This window comes from Mytilus galloprovincialis, chromosome 2 (assembly GCF_965363235.1).
Source record: "Mytilus galloprovincialis chromosome 2, xbMytGall1.hap1.1, whole genome shotgun sequence".
Lineage (NCBI taxonomy): Eukaryota > Metazoa > Mollusca > Bivalvia > Mytilida > Mytilidae > Mytilus > Mytilus galloprovincialis.
In genome coordinates, this window is record NC_134839.1 from 102484987 (window position 1) to 102509766 (window position 24780).

Genomic DNA, 24780 nt, shown 5'->3' on the forward strand with positions numbered 1-24780 from the left:
TGATCTATATCCCTTAATAGTAGAGGGACATAATCCTTTGGATTCAAAAAGAAAAACTAGAAAGTCTGCTAATTGTTGTACAGTGACTTGGAAAGGATCAATTTCCCGCTCACTACACCAATCTGAGAAGATTGACCATTTTGCATCATAGACAATGCTAGTGGAGTCTCTGACAGACTTTGTGAGATGCTTGGTTGCTCCTTCAGAAAAACCTCTCTTTCTGAGGCTAACCCTGAGAGAAGCCAGGCGTGTAGATGAAGTTTTTCTGGATTTTGATAAAGAACCTTGCCCTTGATTTGAGACAGAAGGTCTGGTCTCAGAGGTAGAACCAGAGGACAAGCACATGATAGGCGCAGAAGGTCTGGAAACCAAGACTGTTTTGGCCATGCTGGAGCAATAACTATGATCTTGCAATTTTCCCCTGCTATTTTCTGAAGTACTGGGGAGAGAAACCTGAAAGGAGGGAAGGCGTACCCGAACATTCCTTTCCAAGATAGGCTCATTGCGTCTACTGCAAAAGATTTTGGATCTGGAACCGGAGACACAAATGTTAGAAGTTTGTGATTGAGACTGGTCGCAAACAGATCTATCTGAGGTGACCCCCAATGAAGAGTCACAGCTTTGAAAACTACTTGAAGTAGTTCCCACTCCGTGTTTACTGGAGCAAGGGATCTGGATAGAGTGTCGGCTAGAATATTGAGGTGCCCCGCAATATGTCTCACCACTAGATGAACCTGGAGTTGAAAACACAGAAGGAGAATGTCTCTGGCTATCTGATAAAGAGAAGGTGAATGAGTTCCTCCCTGATTCTTGAGATAAGCTACAACTGTTGTGTTGTCCGTGGCCAGAATGACAGACTGATTCTTTAGAGACATTTGGAAATGATTCAGTGCAAACAGAACTGCTTTCATTTCCAATATATTGATATGCTCTTCCAAAAGATCTGGACTCCAGACTCCCGAGATTGTAAGCCCCTCCAGATATGCTCCCCAACCGAGGGTGGAGGCATCTGTGAATAATGTTAGACTGGGAACTTGAGGGGACAGACATAGGCCCCTCATTACATTTTCCCGTACTAACCACCATTGAAGGTGTGGAAATAAAGGCTGAGTGATTGGAATCAATGCTTCCCATTCTTGTGAAGCTGCAATCCATAACTTGTGCAGATAAAACTGAAGCGGACGAATGTGAAGTCGTCCCAATGGAATTACATCTGCCAGAGAGTTCAATAGACCCAGAAGTTGCAAGAATTGACGTGCTGTGACTGATTGAACCGTCAGGAATAAATGTATTTTCTGACATAGTTTTGTAAATTTCTCCTCTGGTGGGAGGACTAGGCCTACACTGGTTAGGAAATGTTCTCCCAGGAAAACAAAGTCTTGAGACGGAATTATCTCTGACTTTTTCCAAGAGATAAGGAAGCCTAGGGACAGAAAACAATTGATGACCAAGTCTGTCTGAACCCTCAATTTGATTGGGCAAAATTCCTTGAGAAGGGAATCGTCCAGATAGGAATGAATCTGAATAGACAGGGAATGTAGGTGAGCTATAGCTGCCTGCATGATTTTGGTAAAAGCCAAAGGGGCTGTAGACAAGCCAAAAGGGAGAGCCTTGAACTGGAAAACTTTGTTGTTCCAAACAAAGCGAAGGTATTTCCTGTAAGTTTTGGAAATGGGAATGTGGAAATACGCGTCTGAAAGATCCAGAGAAGTAGTCCACATTCCTGGAAGGATTGAAGCCCTGATGGATCTGTTTGTTTCCATTTTGAAGTGGGGAACAATAAGAAATTTGTTCAGAATAGATAGGTCTATGACTGGCCTCATTCCTCCAGTCTTTTTTGGAACCAGAAAAAGACGGGAATAAAATCCCGGAGACAGAGTTAAGATCGACACCTCCTCTATTGCAGCTTTTTGTAACATAGTGTCCACTTCTACTGATAGAAGTTGACACTTGACTGGGTCTTGTGTATGAGACAAACTTATTGGAACTGCAGATAGAGGAAGTGGGTTCTTGAACTGAAGTGTTAATCCCCCTCGAATTATTGACAGCACATAACAGTCTGAGGTAATTTTCTTCCACTGATTTAGGAAAAAACTTAACCTCCCCCCTACTGGTATTGATTTTTGAGGAACTTGTTGTAAATTTTCCCCTGGGGAAGCTGTCAATAACGTACGAGGGGGCAAGAACCTAGGTACTAGACCCAGGTTTCTTGGAACCCTTAAAACCACCAGAAGGCTTACCTGAGCTTTTTCCTGAGTTATTGGGTTTGTTCTGCGGTTTGCCGTAGTTATTCTTCCTTTTCTTAGCAGAAGAAGGAGGACCACCTGAAGCAGAAGTACTATTAGAACTAGATGTAGCATTAACCGACCTCTTGCCATTAGTAACTTGTACACTAACTTTGACTGGAGGAGGGTTTTTGCTGAGTTCCTCTTGAACCCGCTGTAAGGGTAAACCAAACATCTTGTCAGAGAGTGGAGATTTCAGTAAAGAATCTTTCAAAGGCTCAGCGATAGAAATGTTTTCAAGAAACTCTGCTCTTTTAGATAGGGTGCAATTAGCAATAGAACCCATTAAAAGCAACTGAGATGAACCTAAAGCTTTATCCAGTTGAAGTAAGAAGGATCGTACTTCTGCTGGAACAACCGAATCTTCGCTGTTTAAGCAAATGTCCGGTTGCAGCTAGAAAATGTTCGGCTGTGCCAAGAACTTGAGAAGCACTACGAAGGAGATTCTCAGTCTTTGACCAAACAGGTTGAGTGAGACGAAGACCATCTACTGGCTTTTTTCCCAATAAAGATGACATAGATTTGTCACAACTGGGAACAAGTCTACCCAGTGAAGAATCAAAGATATCAAAATCCTTGTACTTAACCTGATCAGAAAAGGATGACATTCCAAATCCTGAGATATTGTTATTAGCAACCTTTTCACTAGCAGAATTAGCGATACCTTCATTAATAAATTGTAAAGCAAAAGTCATATGGCCAGATTCAGGAAAAGAATTGTGAGAAGTCACAGTATCCTGAGAAATACCACAGGAAGCTTCAAAAGTTGAAGAAGGTTTCTTCGGCTTGGAAGGAGAGAGAAAAGGGATATGTGCTTCATCCCTCATCAAGGTATACACCTTATCCCTAAGATCCTTCAAGGAAGGAGGATCCTCAGTCTCCTTGGTGGGAGGTTGTTGAGCTGACTTAGAAGAAGGCTCAGGGGCCGTCTTCGATACCTTGGGAGAAGAAGAACTTTCAACATCCTCATCAGTGAGGAAAGCCCTTTCATGACTCCCAGGGGAAACAGAAAGCTCGTCATCCTCCCTCTCATCACATTCTACAGACTTAGCTGGAGAAGGTTGATGAGAAGAAACTCTATTTTCCAGTAGAGTCATACGACTGGATAGAGTACTAAATTCAGCCTTGAAAGACTCACCAAAGTCTAAAAGTAACTTCTGTAAACCATCCAAAGGTGATGCATGATCAGAAACCTGAGTACCATGAGAAGAACTAGAAGCTTGAGAGTCAGGTACGGTGGTAGAAGGAGCTACTGCAGAAGTCAAAGATACTGCTACGGGTAGAGCAGGAGCTAAAGGTGGTGCAGTAGCTACCCCAGAAGGGGGACCATAGAAATTGTCCCTATAAGGCCAAAAACCAGGTTGGTTTGGCATAAACCCACCATAAGGGTAAGACTGTGGCCAAGGTGGCTGAGACCATGAGGGTAAAGGTTGTGTGCCCGTGTTGGGAAGCATATACCCACAATAGGATAATGGGGGTCTAGAACCTGGCAAGTTCAAGCCCATAGCTGTACCTGGGACAGAACTAATAGTACCCGCTGAATTAACAGACCTAGATAAAGTATGAGTCACCGAAGTTGACGTAGGTACCCCCCCAAAATGCATGGCCGAACCTTGTGAAAGGGTCGGATAGGTAGCAATACCAGACACCGTTGTCGAAACTCCGGTCAATGTACTGGTAGTTTGGGGGGGACTTAAAGGTAGTGACCCATCTAAGAGATAGTCCGAACCAGGAATACTTACATACGGACTATTCAAATTAAAGTCCATAATAAATTTTACTTTAAATAATTTGTTTAGAAATTTAAACAAAACAAGGGAATATATTTCCAATAAAATACACAATATATATGAAAAGCAATTAAGCTATTCAAAAAACTAAACACTTCTCTGTTGAATCTGTAAAACTTGATGTGCACGTGTGACCGATGTCGCAGATGGAAATTGAATGGAAGAATATGGGCAAACAGGGGTATATGTCCGGACCAGTGAGAGTACGTTTATTTTTAGTTGGGATTTTCCATCTGACCTATGACGCAATTGGGGTTACACTCAGAATTTATGATGGTAACGTATTTATAGCTATAAAATCTGTGTTGTCTAGGATGACCAGGTCATCTCAGGTGATGACATTGTACTGAATCTAAGATAATGACATAAAAATCACTTGTTTAAGTATCAGACCTCAATTTCCTTCCCAAAAATCACTTCTTTAAGTATCATTCTTTTAATAACCCCCACTAATTTCAACACCTCCGAACAGTGAAATTTTTATTGCGAACAGTAGAATTTTATTACATAATCTGAAAGATGAAACCTTGAACTTCACAGGAAAAATACTCCCACTGCTGGGAAAAATCTTTTAAGAAAGTATCAGTTCATAATATGTAAAGCCATTATTATAGCATTTTTTCAGCTAAAATAGAATTTTCAGCTAAATGATAGCATCAAAGGCATTAACCTTGCTACTTAAAAGAAGCAAAAAGTTCATATTTTTTTTAATATTATTAATTAAAAGATATTATGTAAACCTATGTGTTTAAAATTTCGAAAAAACTACAAAATCCCAATTTGTGACAAAACCTTGAATTTGCTACTCAAATAAGTGATTTAAAAATCACTTATTTCAGTAAGTCCCCTGACTGTAAACCTAGATGATATACTGTTAATAAAAATCTTGCAAGAATTGTACACATGAAAGCGCTAACCAGACAGGACGGAGAGACGCTGTGACAGACACCATGTAGAGGGAAGCCTGTTTTTAGGCTACAGATGATAGTGACCGAAACAAATATGCCTGGGCCGAAATGTCTTAACAGCTCAAGTTTCTCTTAGCTATAAACCTCCTCACTTGTGTGACAGTCTTTTCGAGATTAAGACTGTTTTCATGGAAGTGGCATTCTCTTGATTTTTTTGTTAAAGGTTTAAATATACCTGTAATGTCTGTCTGCATAGAAACCGGCCAGTAACATTTCGTATTTTATACATTATTTGTTTTTACGAGGTTTTCTGTCGGCTTAGCACTAGACAAGGCAAAAAACAGGGGGCATACGAATGTTTTCTCAAGGTCAGGTTTTATTACGTAAAAACTTGTGTATTCCGAATGGAATAGACGTTTTTCTGCAAACGCTATACTTTATCTCTTTTACATAAGGTCGTTAATGATAATTTTACTTAATATTTTAAAGATGTTGAGAAATTTGCAATAGAAGAGTAATGATAAGAATGATAGAGCATAAAAACACCTTAAAGTCATTGAAAATTCGTTGTGCATGGGCGCAGACATTTTTGTTGTCAGATGAAAGGCTGGTTTTGATTGGTTGAAAGAAACCTTGAACCAGTGAAATTGTACGTTATTTCAACATTAATTTTAAAAGTAAAGCTATGGCAGACATGAGTCCAGAAGCTAAAAAGAGACTTTCCTCTGTTCTTAAACTTGTTAGAGTAACATTTCAATATGGATTCATTCCAACAGTTTTATATATGGGTAATTTGGGTTTTAGAAATAAGAAAACAAAATCGTCAATAGGTCAGTAAGATCAAGGATTTGTATCCATAGTAAGTTTACTATTTTACTATACAAATCCTTGGTAAGATTTAGCTGATTTAAACTATAGCACTCCTCTCAGAACATGATGTAGTAACTAGGGCACTTTTTTTCTGCCTATCATAGGCTATCTACCCTAGACAGTCTATAGCAAGATCTTTTATCGATACTATGAGGGTATGAGGGTAGTAATGCCCTTAACCACTGTCAGGCGTTAAACGGTAATTTACTGCTTCCGTTTGCTTCAAATTGGTTAAATTTTACTGCGATTCGTCAAAATATTCTATTCCTGATTTTTAGAAGTTTCTAATAATTATTGCTAGCATCATTTTTAGAAAAAAAATGACATTCTGTGTCAAAATCAGTTGATTTTTTCAGTCTATAAGAACGTGTACATTTTATCGTCTAGTCCAGATAATTATGACGTCTGGCAAGGCTATTTTAATTTTTTTCTGGGAAGCCTTCTTTCAATAGTCCAAATAATTATGACGTCTGGCAAGGCTATTCTAATTTTTTTCTGGGACATCGAGAAGTCATAATTATTTGGACTATTTATCGTCATGCACCAAAAATTACCGTAAACTTCATTAAGCAATCATTATTCTTCATGAAACTATCCCCATTTCTATTCTCATCAATTATGTGTGAACCATTTCAGAGATATGTTGAAACAAATAATTTAAAAATTGTAATTTCTGGTTAACAAAGTTAGATTTTTGTTTGTTTTCAGGACCAATAATAACAGATTTTGGTTTTCGTTGTTTCTCTTTTACTGTCCCCTAGTCAAGATTTAATGGGATTTAGAGAAACAAAAACAATAGAGATTCATAATATAATGGTCTAAAAATATAAATAAAAGTCTGAATAGAGAAAAATGACTTACAATTATAGACCCCCGATCCAGACCCTCTTGTATTGCATGACTTATTATATGCTCATCCTTTGCTTTTTTTTTAATCCAGGTCCACCCGCCCTGATTTCGGTTCGCCCTAGTTACTGTTCGCCCTTGTTCCGTTTCGCCCTGAGACCGTTCGTCCTGATTTTTATTTTTTATTATAGTGTTGTGTTGTGTGTATTTAATTGAATATGTTGAAGTCAGTCTACAATTTTGCCGAATATTTACGACCTATTGAGAACTAAGTTAGTATCTGTATGTAATTATGTTACTAGGAAATCACTATCACACATCCTTTTACTTTACATTTCCACACATGATTTGATCAATAAAAATGATACTAAAGTTATACATAAGAAAGTGTTCAAAGTTCAAAGTGTTAATTGATCTAAAATTCTTTACTGCAGCGGCTGAGCGTTGTCTAGTGGGTTGTCGGACGGCTTGTACAGTTTGGCAATAACTTTGTAAAAATTTTATTTGAGAAAAATGTTTTCATTATTAGACCATCAAAGACAATTCATATAACAATCAGTGATATCAAAGATTTCAAATTATCAGCAATCAAAATTCAATCAACAGTAATTAAAAGTAATTATAAAATAAAGTGTAACAATGCAGCCAAGAATTTTATTTCATTAATATTCTGTATTTAACTTTTAATAGATATACATAAATTTTAATATATATAAATATATATTTCTTTCATTAATGTAACGTATCCATTGTACATATCATAAATGAAAATAGGGCGAACGAACCCAGGGCGAACGGATTACCAGGGTGAACAAACTCAGTGCGAACGAACCTAGGGCAAACATGTAATCAGGGCGAACGATCCCGATACCCTTTTTTTTGGTATGTAAATAATGATTTTTTCTTGTCAGGCATGGAAACCCAAATTTTTTTGTTTTTTCTGTTATTTCAGACATACATGTATGTCACGGACGGACGGATGGAGAAGTCTTTCAGTGCTATTTTACAATATTGACAAAAGAATCAACGATTAGAATAAATAAATTATTTAATAAACAAACAAAAAAAATAAACAATTAAGAAGAAAAATACATCAAATTATTATAAATATTAAAGTCCAAATAAATAGTCCAACAGCTTCAGTAGTTTGTATTGTATATCCAGATTACTTCCCTTTATATCGTTATGACGGTTATGGTATCGTTATGACGGTTATTGTATCGTGCACGACAGTTCCACTATAATATGTAGATATGTTGTTTGATGAATTATCATGTATGATTGCGTTCAATCTGTATGACCACTCCTTAACACCGCAGCATTGTATAACCCTGGTGCAGGCTGGAACCTGGTAATAATATAATTGTACAAACTCTTTAGTACGATTATCAATTTAGATATGCTTTTTACTTGCACGTTCATGCAACATAAACATGAACTCTATAATCTCACGTTCATAAAATGAACATATATATTCTATTAATTTACATAGATAAATACGCACATACATTTTATATGTAGCAAAATGTGTCATACTGTAATAAATATCATAACCTTGCATGATAGTTTCACGTACATAAGGAAATTCGGAACCTTGTACACATAAATATCACGTACATTCAATATGTACCCGTAATTAACAATCTTGTTCTTGTTCACTAGTAAAACCGCAAATATCTGAATATAAAACATTGTTTTCATATCTTTAAATCCGTTTACAAAATATTCTAAATTATACAATTTACATAATGGAAAATTATCTGCAGAAGTCTGAAAGTTTCGGAAATTTGATAAACAAAGTAACATACAGAAAAGTATATATAAATATATGTAAGAATAAAACACTTACCTCGGAATTGATGCACTCTATACAGTAGAACCATTGTAGGTTAAATTTAGCTAACAAATATGAAATGCTCTAACGAGTGTGGCATCCTTCCACACGAAAATCCCAAGCAGAAATGAAATGACAACGTGTCCAAAGAAATCATCTGACCACTGTTTAAAAGTAGCCAAACTTGTCCGAAGAACTCGATTGACCACTATTTAAAAATAGTCAACAGGTGTGTAAATAGGCCAAGCCTAATCAGTGTGCGTTTAAACACAGGTGAACCAAACTTAGGCCAAACGTACATATATACATCAAAGCGTATGTTAAAACTATGTATAAAATAAACCGTGAACAATAGGCGTCCTGCGCAAAGACTGCAAGTGCAATTCTCTGATCATGACGACAATTTCACAATCGTTATCTATATACAAGCTCGACTAAATAAATATGTGAATAACTCTATAAAATACATCTGGATCGTGACATCACCTCCCAAATTTGAGAAAGTATTCTTACTTTCATTTATCTCCACGATCCTATATACGACTCAAAAAATCTGCTCCAACGTTGTCCTTTCCTTTGATGGCAACAATCCTGAACCTATACGGCTGTAACAAGAGTGACCATCTCATCAATCGTGCATTTGCAATTTTAGACTTTTGCAAATATATCAAAGGTTGATGGTCGGTCTCTAATATAAACTGTTTACCATATAAATACCTTTGAAATTTGCTGATTGCCCATACAATGGCTAGGCATTCTTTCTCGATAGTGGAGTAATTTCGTTCACTAGCTTTCAGTTTTTTACTAGCGTACGATACAGGCAATCTAATATTATCTTCATCCTGTAGCAGTATAGCGCCTATTCCATTATCAGAAGCATCAGTTTGAAGGATAAATACCTGAGAAAAGTTCGGCAACTTTAAAACAGGAGCTTTTACTAATGCATTCTTCAAACTTGAAAATGCTCTTTCATGAATAGCTTCCCAACGTACCTGATTTGGTTGTCCCTTTTTCGTCAGATCAGTAAGCGGACTAGCTATATCTGAGAAATTGGGAACAAACTTTCTGTAAAATTCAGCCATGCCAATGAAACTTCTAACTTGTTTCTTGGTTGTAGGCCTATGAGCATTTTTGATTACCTCAATTTTATCTGGATTTGGTGAAAGGCGATCTGTTCCGACAATGTGACCTAAAACTTCAAGACTGCTATACGCTATATAACACTTTGAGGGTCTTGCTGACAAATTAGCAGATGCCAACCTCTCAAATACACTCTCCAAAACCTCCATATGGTGATTAAAAGAACGTGTGTACACAATAATATCGTCAACAAAGTTATCAACGTTTTCCAACCCTTCTAAAACTTTTCTCATACAACGTACAAAAGTAGCACCACTATTGACTAAGCCAAATGGCAGAACCTTGAATTGGAACAATCCTCTAGGTGTTTGGAATGCTGTTTTGGGTTTTGCAGCATCCACAAGACTAATTTGCCAATATCCCTTGGTTAAATCAATTTTAGATATAAACTGATAACCAGACAACTTTGAAAACATCTCTTCTATATTACCCATCGTTTCTGCGTCGAAAATTGTAATACTATTTAAACCTCTAAAATCTATACAAAACCGATTACTCTGATCTTTCTTCTTCACAATCACAAATGGACTTGAATAAGGACTATCTGATCGCTCAATGATATCCATTTCTATCATCTTATCGACTTCCTTATTTACCGTGTCTAGCATAGCATATGGTATGGGATAAGGTTTAAATCGAACAGGATCATCAGAAGTCAACTTGATATCGTGCTGTAGTACATTTGTCCTACCTGGAATATCTGTCAACACGTGTGAGAACTTATCTAGTAAACACTGTACCTTAACAGTTTCATTTGCTTTTAAAGCTTCGTTAATATGAACATCTCGTAATGTCTCCTTAGCAACTGCAACAGGCGTTTCGATTAACTCACTTTCGTAATTGTCTACATCGTCTGCATCCTCATTTTCGAGATCTATAACTGATACTGTAGCAACAAAACCTACCTTGTGATCTGGTGCAGTAACGCACACGTTAGTTTGCTCACGTTCAACATACAGTTTCAGCATGTTGACATGAAACATTTTAAGTTTACCTCTCATATCAATTCTGTAATCAAGGTCACTGATCTTTTCTACTATAGAGAATGGTCCTTTCCAATGCATCAGCAACTTATTTGCTTTAGTGGGTAGTAGCACCAATACCTTTTGACCTACCTTCATCTTTCTTGAACGTGACTTTCTGTTATATATACGCGACTGTTTACGTGACGCTTTCTCCAAGTTTTGTTTAACCAATTCACAAGTCGATTCCAATCTTTCTCGTAAATTGATAACATACTCGTATGTGGACCTCACTTCAGGATCAGTAATTTCTCTAGTCCACAATTCTTTAAGAATGGTCATTGGACCTCTGACTGGCCAACCATATACCAATTCAAATGGGGAAAATAAAACACTCTCCTGAGGTACTTCTCTGTAGGCAAATAATGCTGGTCCTAAATACTTATCCCAATCTCGCGGACGCTCTGCACATAGTCGCTTCAACATCAGCTTCATCGTACCGTTAAACCTTTCAACGAGTCCGTTACACATAGGATGATACGGTGTGGTAGTAAGCTGCCGAAGTGAAATCAGTCTACTTACCTCAGACATTAAATTGGAAGTAAATTGTGCGCCCATATCTGTCAACATCTCTCTTGGAAAACCTACCCGACAAAATATATCAATCAATGCTTCTGCTACCCTTTCTGTCTCGATAGATGGTAAAGCTACTCCTTCTGGATACCTTGTAGCGTAATCAACAAGTGTTAGTATATACCGATTTCCTTTATCAGTTACTGGTACTAAAGGTCCAACTATATCTACAGCTACTCTTCGAAAAGGTACATCTATGATAGGGGTTTTTCCCAAAGGAGCTCTAACTTGCTTACCTTTTGGTACAGTGCGTTGGCAAATATCACAGGACTGGCAATACCGCTTAACATCGGATTCAACTCCTGGCCAGTAAAACTCTGATAATACACGATAAACTGTACGTCGTGTAGCCATATGTCCCGCCATCAATGACTCGTGTGCTAATTTCATGACATCGCTTCTATAAACTTCAGGAACGACCAACTGACGGAATAACTTACCATTTTCTACTTTTGGCGACATAAATTCTCTATACATAAGTTTCTTCTTCAATATGTAATTTACCTTTGTACCATTGGTCTTCTCAAAGTTTCTGCCTTCAGCTACATACTGTCTAAGCTTCGACAAACTTGCATCAGACTGCTGTTCATGCTCAATGTCCTCTAGACTAACATCTTTAATACTTCCTGGAACTTTTAATTTCGGATATGGATTATCTCTCTTCTTCGCTTGCTGTCGAGTTACTACACTTACCGTCGGAGATATATCGGGATCATAAGGCTCCCTAGCACCATCTATGTTTCCTATAATAACATCATATAATGGTTGTTCCATACACCATGCTTTTACTTCACCTTGATAATAAGGACTGTCTATAGTAATTATAGCTATAGGTACTTTAACACTCGATCCATCAGCTAATACACATGTCTGATAATCGTCTAGAAAACAATCTATACTTACAAGACTTTTCTTTATAACAACTCCATTACATCCTGTATCGCGAAGTACTGTCACAACACGGTTACCTAACTTACCTTTAGCTACAGGCATTTTGATTGGTTTCTTTTCACACTGTTCAGGTATTGTAAGATTACTTACCTGTGTAGTAATAATGCTATCAGTAAGAGTAATAACATTCCCGCAGATTGGAGTTTCCTTTCCCCGTGAACCACTATTTTGTACATTACCAACCTTGTTTTTCAATAATGGACAGTTCGATATCAAGTGATCTGATTTGTTGCACTTAAAGCACTTTCTATCAAACCTGTTTCCACCGCCATAACCTCCTGTATGTCTATTTCTATCTCTGTCACTTTGCTTTGGCGGTTCTTGGTTCCGTGCATTGTTGGGTTTTTGAGACGGCTGTGGCTTACCTTTTTGAGTCTGATTTGTAAGTGATACTATATTTACTCGCCTTGCCTCCTTAAATTGATCAGCATACCGAGTCATATCATCTATGGACTTCGGTACTCTCTCTTTCAGAAATAACATTACCTCGTTATTACATATGTGTAAAAACTGATCTCTTAACATAAGATCATAAAGTCCATCAAACGTCTTCAAAACATTAGACATATCAATCCACCTACTAAAATAACTACCCAAACGAACAGAAAACTGTTGAAACGTTTCACCAAACTCTGGACGACAAGATCTAAACTTCTGCTTAAAGCCATCTTCAGTCATGTTATACCTCTTCAACAAACATGTCTTAAGAGCATCATAATCTAATGCTTGATCTGAGGGCATCAAAGCGTACACATTTAATGCATTACCTTTAAGAAGTGCACTCAAATGAGTGGCCCATATTGATTTGTCCCACTTTTGCGATATAGCATACCTTTCATAACGACGCAAATATGCATCCATATCATCAGTACCTTCCTCAAAAGGAGGTAGTTTAGGTACCTTTGAGGGGTTAACATTACATTTTTCTTCCCTGTGTTTTTCAGTTTCCAATAAACGAGTATTATCTAGTCTTTTCAATTCCAACTCATGTTCTAATCTTACCTTTTCAACTTCCCATTCTTCCTTCTCTCTTTCTCTTTCAAAACGTCTATCATCGCGCTGTTTCGCCTGTTGTGACTCAATGAACCTAATTAAATCTTCATTGGCTAACCCCAACGACTCACCATACTGTCGTAACTCTTTTAGAGTCTCCATGATTGATTCCTGCTAATATGACTTGCTATGTAACAATAAACTAGACTAAGGACAATGCTCAATATATCACATATATATATCTCGTAACACTACGCTTTAGTATCACAGTTGACCATAGCCTGGTCCACAAGTGTCAATCACAACACAAAATAAACAATCGCCTTAGTCCAAATTTACTCTAAATAACAATACCTACATTAAATCTACTGTTTGTACTTGCAGCGTGCAACAACCCCGAGGCACTGTAGTGTAGAAATTTTACAAATTCTGAGGTTCCAAACTATCAGGTTTCTGTCGACATTACAGTTTCTGAAAAATACAATAGTAAGCTTTACTACACGTTATGAATGTATATTCAATGTATATAAAAAAAATAATTCTTCTATAGAAAATATAAATTTAACTTCAAAATGTATAAGAAAAAACACTTCAGACTTATCCCACTTCTGACACCAATTGTCACGGACGGACGGATGGAGAAGTCTTTCAGTGCTATTTTACAATATTGACAAAAGAATCAACGATTAGAATAAATAAATTATTTAATAAACAAACAAAAAAAATAAACAATTAAGAAGAAAAATACATCAAATTATTATAAATATTAAAGTCCAAATAAATAGTCCAACAGCTTCAGTAGTTTGTATTGTATATCCAGATTACTTCCCTTTATATCGTTATGACGGTTATGGTATCGTTATGACGGTTATTGTATCGTGCACGACAGTTCCACTATAATATGTAGATATGTTGTTTGATGAATTATCATGTATGATTGCGTTCAATCTGTATGACCACTCCTTAACACCGCAGCATTGTATAACCCTGGTGCAGGCTGGAACCTGGTAATAATATAATTGTACAAACTCTTTAGTACGATTATCAATTTAGATATGCTTTTTACTTGCACGTTCATGCAACATAAACATGAACTCTATAATCTCACGTTCATAAAATGAACATATATATTCTATTAATTTACATAGATAAATACGCACATACATTTTATATGTAGCAAAATGTGTCATACTGTAATAAATATCATAACCTTGCATGATAGTTTCACGTACATAAGGAAATTCGGAACCTTGTACACATAAATATCACGTACATTCAATATGTACCCGTAATTAACAATCTTGTTCTTGTTCACTAGTAAAACCGCAAATATCTGAATATAAAACATTGTTTTCATATCTTTAAATCCGTTTACAAAATATTCTAAATTATACAATTTACATAATGGAAAATTATCTGCAGAAGTCTGAAAGTTTCGGAAATTTGATAAACAAAGTAACATACAGAAAAGTATATATAAATATATGTAAGAATAAAACACTTACCTCGGAATTGATGCACTCTATACAGTAGAACCATTGTAGGTTAAATTTAGCTAACAAATATGAAATGCTCTAACGAGTGTGGCATCCTTCCACACGAAAATCCCAAGCAGAAATGAAATGACAACGTGTCCAAAGAAATCATCTGACCACTGTTTAAAAATAGCCAAACTTGTCCGAAGAACTCGATTGACCACTATTTAAAAATAGTCAACAGGTGTGTAAATAGGCCAAGCCTAATCAGTGTGCGTTTAAACACAGGTGAACCAAACTTAGGCCAAACGTACATATATACATCAAAGCGTATGTTAAAACTATGTATAAAATAAACCGTGAACAATAGGCGTCCTGCGCAAAGACTGCAAGTGCAATTCTCTGATCATGACGACAATTTCACAATCGTTATCTATATACAAGCTCGACTAAATAAATATGTGAATAACTCTATAAAATACATCTGGATCGTGACAATGTATTCCATGTTAAGATACATATAAAAAATATATCAAAGGAAAGTTAGGAAACAGATATTCTCTGACTTGTCTCAGTTTTTTTATATCCATAATCATATTTGTATAAAAATGTTTTACATTTTTGTAACATTTCTTTTTCTCAAGTTAGTTTAAAATTAACATGGCCATGACGTGTATGCATTAATCATTGTTCACCTATAGTTTAGTAACCATGGTTAGTAACTTGATGTATTAATACAACTTGTTCTTTTTCTTAGGATTCAAGAGAGGTGCTGATGAAGGAATGCCTCCATTAGAATTAGCAAGGTTAGTTGTTATAAACTATGGGATGATCAAATAGATTTGAATGATCATTTTTTTAAATATATACATGTACATTCAAAACAAGCAATTTACATAAATTTTTAGTATGAAAGATGTGGTGGTAAGACTTGTTATATATCATACATTGTACATCAGCTGTATGCAGTTCGAAGATTGTACCCAGAATCAATTATATAACTCATCTTTCATAAAAACAAAGAAATTTGATGAAAAAAAAACTTGCTAATTACATATTTCTGACATGTCAACACTATGACAATTGATTAAACTGCAATTGATTTTTTAGAGCATGTACATGTAAGGGGTCCATTTTAATCTACTGGTAGAATTCCAATTCTTAATCTTCCACTATCTAAAACTAATTTGTGACAGCTCTATATCTGTTACATGTACATGAAGAAAGGAATTATAGAATTAAGTTTGTTAAATGTTATAGTTACCTGAGTTACTTTTTTGTTACTGCATGTCGGGTAATTCAACAAATATTTAGATATATATTGGTTAGAACATGTAGAATGAAAGCAAATTACAGGTTATCTCCCCTTAATTGTTATTTTCTAGTGTTTTTAAACCAAATGATATCTTAAATTAACAGAACAGGGAAAGAAAACAAACAGTATACCAATTAGCTTAAATTTATTTAAAGCTGAGCAGGTTTTTGTTTGTCACATTTTCACCAAGTGCCTTATTCTCAGGCAGATTGTTATAAAAACACCTTTACTGGTTAATCAGACTTTTACAATGTTGATCAATTTGATATACATGTAAATGTGTATTGAACTCAAAGATAACAATGTTTACATATTTACATGGTACTAAATGAAATAGACCAGTATATCATGTATATTGTATTTGTTGATTAACAATGAAAACATTCCACTTGTACATAATAATAAATTAATAACCTTACTGATATAATTAGAATGACAGATAAACTAAAGTCAACATGATTTACAAGGTGTTTAAATATATGAACTCCTTAAACAGTGGTATATGGCATTAGCTGATCAATGTAAGTGATTTAGTTTTTCAGCTTTACTTAACTTAACCATGTAAATATTGTGTGGACAATGGTGGCTGTAAGCATAAGAATTGGTAATACATTTGTATTTCAAAACAAAATGCTGATTCAATGATTTTGAAATTCTGTTCTGTTCCAAAATGGTTGTTCCAGCAACATGCAAATATGAAGTTTACATATTGATTTAGGAAAGATGCCGTACTTAACTAAATATTATTCAAAAAATCCAATACATCATATTATACAACCATGTATTTTTAAAGTACTGCAGACATTGTCTTTGACCATCAACTTTACCTGTAAACCTGTTAATCTGTTGAAAGATTATCAAGTATTAAAATAGTTTGGTAAAAAATGTTTGATTTATTATTATGAAAAATGTTGATATTAAAAACCCTATATATGTTATATGTACATCTAAAGCAATCAACATATATTTTGTATAAATAAATTTCCTCCATTATCCATGTACATATTGAAAACATTGAAATGAAACAACTATGGAACATATCTCTTAATATTCATGAGTCTATTTCACAAAAAAAACTTACAACTAAGTGTGATCATAAGTATACTGATTTGTTCATGACTTAAGACCAATCTTCATTGATCTTAGTAGTAAGTTTTATGTGAAACTAACTCCATGTTATTAAATAAGTTCATTTCTAAAATTAAAATACACATAATGAATTATACTAAATAGCAGAAAATTTTCAATTAGATAAGTCTGATAATTGAACATATACATGATGTTTTGAATAACTTTTTATGTTTCATTGCAGTATACTTTGGGGTTGAGAAGTTATCTACAGAGATATTGCAGACCAAACAGTCCATGGCTAGTCATAACATCAGAACTTTTCAAAATAGATTGACATTGTAGCTTTATACTGTGAAAACCTGTGATATTTATATATTACAACTCATATTACCATGATTACATGTATAACATATGAAGTCTTTGTAGTTGAATATATATAAACATACAAGTCAGGCGTTGTTCACAGTACATGTTGTACTAATTAAATTGAGAATGGAAGTGGGGAATGTGTCAAAGAGACAACAATCCGACCAAAGAGCAGAAAATAGCTGAGGTCCACCAATGGGTCTTCAATGCAGCGAGAAATTCCTGCACTTGGAGGTGTTCTTCAGCTGGCCCCTAAACAAAAATGTGTACTCGTTCAGTGATAATGGATGTCATCCTCAACATGCTCAACTCTAAATAAAATATATAAAAGAAACTGTAATTAAAAATCATACACAACTAACAAAGACTAGAGGCTCCTGACTCCTGCCTCTGGACAGGCACAAAAATGCAGCGGGGTTAAACTTAATTAAGCATTACAAATAATTCAGATTTCATTTCCAAGCTGTCTCTAATCTTTCAGGACTATAGTTTAAAACTATTGCTCTTACCGGTTAGTTGTTGTTCACAGTACTAAGTTTGCATCATTTCCAAGCAGTCTATAGTCTTTAAGGAATAAAGTTTTGCTCTCCATCTATCAGTCTGTTGCACTTATGTTTTCTGCAACTTTTTTCGGTATGCTTTAATCTTATGATTATTATGAATTAAAGGAAATGATTGGTATTCTTTTTTAAGACAGCAATCAAACAAATAAAAATAACCAAATCAATGTTGAGAGGGCTTTATACAATCTTGCATTATATTACCTGTCTGTAACTGCGAATATACTAGCTGTCAGTAATGTGAGTATACTAGCTGTCAGTAGCTGTGAGTATACTCAGTGGCGGATTCAGAGGGGGGCGTAGAGGGCATACGTCCCCTTAAATTGGACTTTTTTTTGTAAAATAATCAGACCAGACTTCGTGAATTTTGCAATTTCCCGTGTACTTAATTTTTATGCGACAATTCATTATTCATAAAGATAATTTTCCATGGTATTTTCTGACCATGTCAAAAGTAAAATCACAACTGAAAATACTGACCTCCGAGGAAAATTCAAACAGAAAATCCCTAATCAAATGGCAAAATTAATTGACAACACATCAAACGAATGGACAACAACTGTCATATTCCTGACTTGGTACAGGCATTTTCAAATGTAGAAAACGGTGGATTGAACATGGTTTTTATAGTGCTAAACCTCTCATTTATATGACAGTCGCATTAAATTCATGTGATTCGCTATGATTGAGTTGACCAGTTCGTCGAAAAAAGTAACTCAGTAATTTTGAAATTCAAATTACAGTCACACATTGCATAGGCTGAGCATGACAATCATGACACCTTCAAAGCTACACAGATTGAGCAAGAACGTATTGACTTTATTTCACAATTCCGACAAACAGAAAGTTATACTCTATTACGCTCTAATGAGGAAAAAAATTCCACATCAATATTATTTACCTACGAAATTATGTTTAACCCCAAATGCCCTAGCCTATTTTAAAATAATGTAGCTGATGATGATCCCCAGTCAGTATAAGCTCTAGATAGATTTAATGTGCAAGGTACAAACCATTTGTTTGAGGGGCAGTCGGAGATATTTGAGAGAAAAAATCTGAATGATTTTTGCCTTAGACAAAAAATATGGCCGTATCTAGTTTGAAAACAGTAAGCTTGTCCACTTTTTTGCTATTAGAAACGAAAATTTCCAACAGAATTATATATATAGCATTAAATGAACATGGTGAATAAAAAACTGGCCCTTTTGGGGGCCGGGGTTTTGCATGTCTGACTGGAATGTTATTTCGCCGAACTGATATTTTGAATACTTTTTTCAAGACCAGACTGAAACCTGTCTGCTGGGTGTGGCCTTCATGTCTCCATTTGACTTTTGTTCATAAATTCGTTGTCATTTCAGACTAATTCGTAGCCTTTGGTTAATTTGGAACCGCATGGCCGTAACTAGCCCCTTTTAATAGTGAGGCAAAATAGATTCGCCGAGCGTAGCGAGGCAAAAACATTTTGGCGAGGGGTCTGAGGGCCGCTCAAGGCCCCCAGAAGCTCTGAGAAAAAACCGCTAAATCGTGCATTCTGCGCGTTTCCCGGACTCGTTCTTACATTGTAACACAATTAATTTTTAGCTTTTTTTACGACAATATTCTGGTCCCAAAGCAAAAACATAGATTCATTGTTATTTAAGACTTTTAGGTTTCACGGGGACAACATTATAAATAGACCGATATGAAAAACAAAAACTGTAATTCTCATAATCATTTTTACTGGATCTGTCTGTCTGTTCTTGTCTTGTATTGTGCTTAGACTTTGGGGTTTTTTTTATGACTAGATTTAAATATAGTGACAGTACAGTCAGGCCTGATTATACTAGTACTGCTTAAGTCGATACTAAGGACCAGGACTCCTGACTTGGAGAGGCGCAAAAATGAGGCGGGGTTAGACATGTTTATGAGATCACAACCCTCCCCCTATACATCTAGTCAATGTAGAAACGTAAACGCATAACAATACGCACATTAAAATTCAGTTCAAGAGAAGTCCTAGTCTTATGTCAGAAGTTGTAACAAAAGATACAGCCCGTAACAGAGTAGTGATCGAATTCGCGTTCCTTTGCCGTCAGAATAAGTTACGTTATCGACAAACTTATTTCCGAAGTGACATAATTTAGTTTTCTTCATCGACAAAATATTTCATGTCCAACGTGTAAGTTTTCATTGTTTAAGTCGAAGTTTTTTTTAACACAGTAAAACATTTTTTTATAATCAACCTCTGTCATTGGCATTTTCATTTTAATGGTAAAGGATTGCTCAATGTATGCTGTGAATATTAATGGGATTCAACACTGTAATAGTTTTTCTTTCGTCTGATACAGAATACCCCATATCTTTTCTTTTTCATACCTATCTGTTTATAATGTCCCCTGGATTATGTCAATCATACATTGTTGCAATACCGACATGCTTGTACTTTGTCACAGAAAAAAAATGAAATAAATTTCCTTCACATCGAAGTAAAAAATACAAATGTACCCTTTAGCATTTGAAATGTTGAAGACATAATTGCTCTATATCTTAAGTTATTGACGAATATTTGAAATTTAAACCTCTATAAGATGCGATGTACGGCATTTCATTTTATCATTGGTAATGATCCATATCTGACAGAGAAGAAATATTCATAATTATCAGAAAGTTTTCATAAATATTGTTAGATGCCACTAATCGTTCCAACAATCAAGACAATAGAGACAAACGGGAAAAAATATGAAAATGAAAAGATACGACTTAAGTGTTAGCATGTTCAGGGAGACGGCACTCAATTTACAAAAAAAATAATTGATGTTTTAAGGAACTGTAGAGGTCTCCACAGGTTTTCAACAAGGGTAGAATTCAAAACCTTGAATATGAAAGCCTCGAAATCCATGATACTTTTTCTGTGCGGTAGTTATATCTACAAAATCCAATCATGTACGCGACACATAATATTCATACATTATATAAAAAAGAAGATATGGTATTATTGCCAATGAGACAACTATCCACAAAAGACCAAAATGACACAGACATTAACAACTATAGGTCACCGTACGGCCTTCAACAATGAGCAAAGCCCAAACCGCATAGTCAGCTATAAAAGGCCCGGATAAGACAATGTAAAACAATTCAAACGAGAAAACTAACGGCCTTATTTATGTAAAAAAAAAGAACAAAAAACAAATATGTAACACATAAACAAACGACAACCACTGAATTACAGGCTCCTGACTTGGGACAGGCACATACATAAATAATGTGGTGGGGTTAAACATGTTAGCGGGATCCCAACCCTCCCCCTAACTTGGGACAGTGGTATAACAGTACAACATAAGAACGAACTATAAAAATCAATTGAAAATGGCTTAACTCATTAGATGGACAAATATACAAGTGGACGTGGGCCGGTATGTATATTTATATATTGGGGATTTATTTTTGTTTCCAAACAGAATTCTAAGGTTATGTATAAGTGCCTCCGTTCACTGCACAATTGTAAATTGTCTTCCTAAAGACCAGCAAAAATAAATGGCACAAGTTCACGTAGTCATAAAAGAAGTCGTATAATTTACGATAAATAGAACAAAAAATCAGAAATACGGAATATTATATGTTAATGGTTAGGAAATCCGTTTCCCCTACATGTTTTAAACGTCAAAGAAAAATGTGTTCCCTGATACAAGCGTTTTATGAACCAGCTTTGTGTAACCTATAGACAAATTCGACTGGATATAAGGAAGTTTTAATATGTTTACTCTGATTTGAAATGATTTTTAGTCCGAAAAAATAAAGGGCTTCATTCCTATCAAACACCTTTTTAATTGATTACCAGTATATTTCTTTTAGTTTTGGGTAAAATTGTAAAGGAAATAATAGTATCAAGACGTCCTTCCATAAATCTTTTTTTTCTGTTCTGACTTTGAAGAAATGACTACTTAACGTAGCTAATTTTGACGGTAAAGAAACATCAATTCGATCATTTCTCTGTTACGAAAATGACAATAATACATAAATAACAACAGCCTACTACACAGCTACTTTTGCCTAGGTACTATTTTTGTACCAAAAATCCGTAGTACTGATAATCTATTTTTAATATTCAGTACTATTTTATTACTTAAGAATTATTGTAATATTTAAGTACCTGTATTTTACAGTGCTTGATTTGTACTTGAAATGTAAGTACTACAGATTTTTGGTTGCACGGTTACATTTTCAGCATTTTGAAAGTTTGTCTTTTCAAATCTCATAAAGTTATGATAACATGGAATACTGTGATCATTGTTGGTATTATTTTTATACCAGTACTATTTTATGTACAAATCAAGTACTGGAAAATACAAGTACCTAAATAGTACAAAAATTCTAAAGTAAAGAAATAGTACTGAATATTAAAAGTAGATTATCAGTACTGTAGTTTTGAAGTACAGAAATAGTACCTTTGCAAAAGTAGCTGTGTAGCAGTTAACTGACATGCCATTTCCAGACTAAACGGATTGAAAGATTATGTCTTGATCATATGAATATCAGGCACAATCCCTCCCGCTAGAGGTTTAGTATCATACCATCATAAAATATATGAGAAGAACATATCCGTGTCATGCCAACAACTGGTTTTTGAATAAATGTGTTTAGTTCCAATGCAAAGACCCTATAAGTGAATCAATATTCAACTAAAGCCAAAATATGCAATCTTTAATGACCTGACAACAGTATCGTAACTATATCCCTCTTCTGCATTGACTTTGTGTGAGATAGGGTCCCGTGCACGTTTACTCCATATTCCTTTATTTTCTGTTAAAAGGTCTGAACACGACTTAATGCAAGTTTAACCCTTCAATGTAAAAGGTCATTTGGCAATACATTGATGTTTTTTATAGATGATTTGATACCGGGAAATTAGTGGTCTCACTTTAATTAAAATCATGTCAGCTATCTAGTTTTATCTACAAAAAAAGAGCAAGTTCATTGATATCAAGTTTAATTCTCCATACAGAAACGACCATTGTTTTCTGTGTCCAGTAGCATCGTATATTCTTAAAATATTTTCTTACACAATGTCTGGACATCGGTGGACACGCAACATTGCAAAACCACACGTTTACAAATGAAAATCAACACTCGGACTATAGTCTTACAGTAGGACTACATGAATAAAAGACAAACTCAGGACACAGAAGTACAAACAATACACCATGAGTAAAAGTAAAATAGAAACAATTAGATCACGAAAAACATACAGGGGCGACATCAGAGAGTGAGGAGAACATTAGTTCTTGCAAGACACTTTCCGTGAAAACAATTTGATATGAAGACAATCTTTTGTTTCAGTTTTTTTTTTTTTTTAATTTCCAACATGAGGCATTTGCCTCAATGTAGTTACGGCCTTCAACCCCTCACTTCCCTTAATATTGTTTGGGTGAAACATATTAAATAAAACATTTGGATAAAAATTGCTTGTTTGTCTTTTTCAACTCATGTCGGTCGTATTGTGAATTTCATCGAATAGCCCGGCGTATATCTTCTTACAACAAGAAATCAGTGAGGTTATGCTAACTTAATATACAACAAACAAGAATTATTTACTGACACATCAAATATATATCAGCACATAACTTTGAACCCATACTATAATCTTATGATAGACAATTGATGGAGAGAATACAGCATCAAAAATGTCCAACCCTTACACTTTACGGTAACTATAAAATATGCATGCTCCAAGTCAGGAACCGTTTAAAAAGTACATTTTATACTAAATTATTTTATGTTTTTAGCCCCAAAAAGGTCCCAAAAATTTTTCGCCTCGCTCTGCTCGTCGATCTTAAAAATTTTCGCCCCCTTTCCAAAATCCTGGATCCGCCCCTGATACTAGCTGTCAGTAGATGTGAGTATACTAGCTGTCGGTAACTGTGAGTATACTAGCTGTCAGTTACTGAGTATAATAACTGCCAATAACTGAGTATACTAGCTGTCAGTAACTGTGAGTGCTCTCAGATCTGTACTTGGGTGTCTTTTTGTTGTTGGGAAGTACTAGTACCATCCACCTCCACTTTATGCCCCCACAGTATCAGAGAGTGCTTTCAGTTTATACCCTTGTCGGTCTGTACCTTCGTGAATCCCTAAGTTTGTTTTCATTCAGATGATTCTCTAACTTTAGTTTTCCTTAAAGGGTCACTAGCTACGAGATATATCTAAAGTATGATTTTTTTCGTTCAATCATTAATGAAAGTGAAATAATAATTCACTTTTAGAAGCCAAAAATATTTTAAATGGTTCATTTTTTTTCAAATTGAGCTCAAAAACATTAATAATGAATTATTCACTTGCAAGTGAATAATTCTACCTCATTAAATCCGTATTCATGTGATCTTCAATTTAACCCCTAAGCTAGAGATTGATAACACATGCATTGTCCGTGTACTGGTTATCAAAAGGAAAATAATGTGAACATTGAAATTGAAACAAAGGTAACTCGCATATTGAAATATTTTATATGAATAAAACAGGACTTTTCTCATAATCGTAAAAATTAAAATCGCATTTCTGTCTAAAATGACAAAATCACAATAATAAATGCACACAATAATTTCTGAATCTACAGTAGTTCGTCCACATCGTCTGGACACAGTTAAGTTTCTGGACTATAACTTTAGTTTCAATCTAATTAAAAAAAGATCTCTCATCGCTCCCGTTTTCTGATATGTCGCGTTGGCTCCCACGCGATATATCAGAAAACGGGAGCGATGGGAGATCGGTTTTTAATTAGATTGCTTTAGTTTAAGTGAATGTA

General features: G+C 35.1%; 2 protein-coding genes and 1 long non-coding RNA gene across 3 annotated transcripts in view; 1 reads left to right on the forward strand and 2 right to left on the reverse strand.

Annotated features, from left to right (window-relative positions):
• Positions 1–5368, reverse strand: part of LOC143065186 (methylmalonyl-CoA mutase, mitochondrial-like) — a 63867-nt gene extending 58499 nt beyond the window's left edge. Inside the window, exon 1 of the mRNA XM_076238606.1 lies at positions 5219–5368. Within this exon, the coding sequence (XP_076094721.1) occupies positions 5219–5272 (54 nt within the window). The 5' untranslated portion in view covers positions 5273–5368. The remainder of the gene's footprint in view (positions 1–5218) is intronic.
• Positions 5369–5614: 246 nt separating this feature from the next.
• LOC143065185 (mitochondrial import receptor subunit TOM7 homolog) lies at positions 5615–17489 on the forward strand. The gene is made up of 3 exons (XM_076238605.1): positions 5615–5771; positions 15445–15493; positions 17315–17489. The coding sequence occupies exons 1-3, from the start codon at positions 5669–5671 to the stop codon at positions 17328–17330; spliced, it is 168 nt and encodes a 55-aa protein (XP_076094720.1). The 5' UTR covers positions 5615–5668; the 3' UTR covers positions 17331–17489.
• LOC143065188 (uncharacterized) lies at positions 7735–15178 on the reverse strand. Its single transcript, XR_012975419.1, has 2 exons — positions 12172–15178; positions 7735–8047 (listed from the first exon to the last, which is right to left on the reverse strand). It is a non-coding gene; the product is annotated as an uncharacterized LOC143065188 (long non-coding RNA).
• Positions 17490–24780: the final 7291 nt, after the last annotated feature.

Coding starts and splice junctions, on each gene's coding strand:
- LOC143065185 (XM_076238605.1), top strand. CDS start 5,669: ATGGCAGACATGAGTCCAGAAGCTAAAAAGAGACTTTCCTCTGTTCTT. Junction 5,772..15,444: donor TCCAACAGTTTTATATATGG/GTAATTTGGGTT, acceptor TCTTTTTCTTAG/GATTCAAGAGAGGTGCTGAT.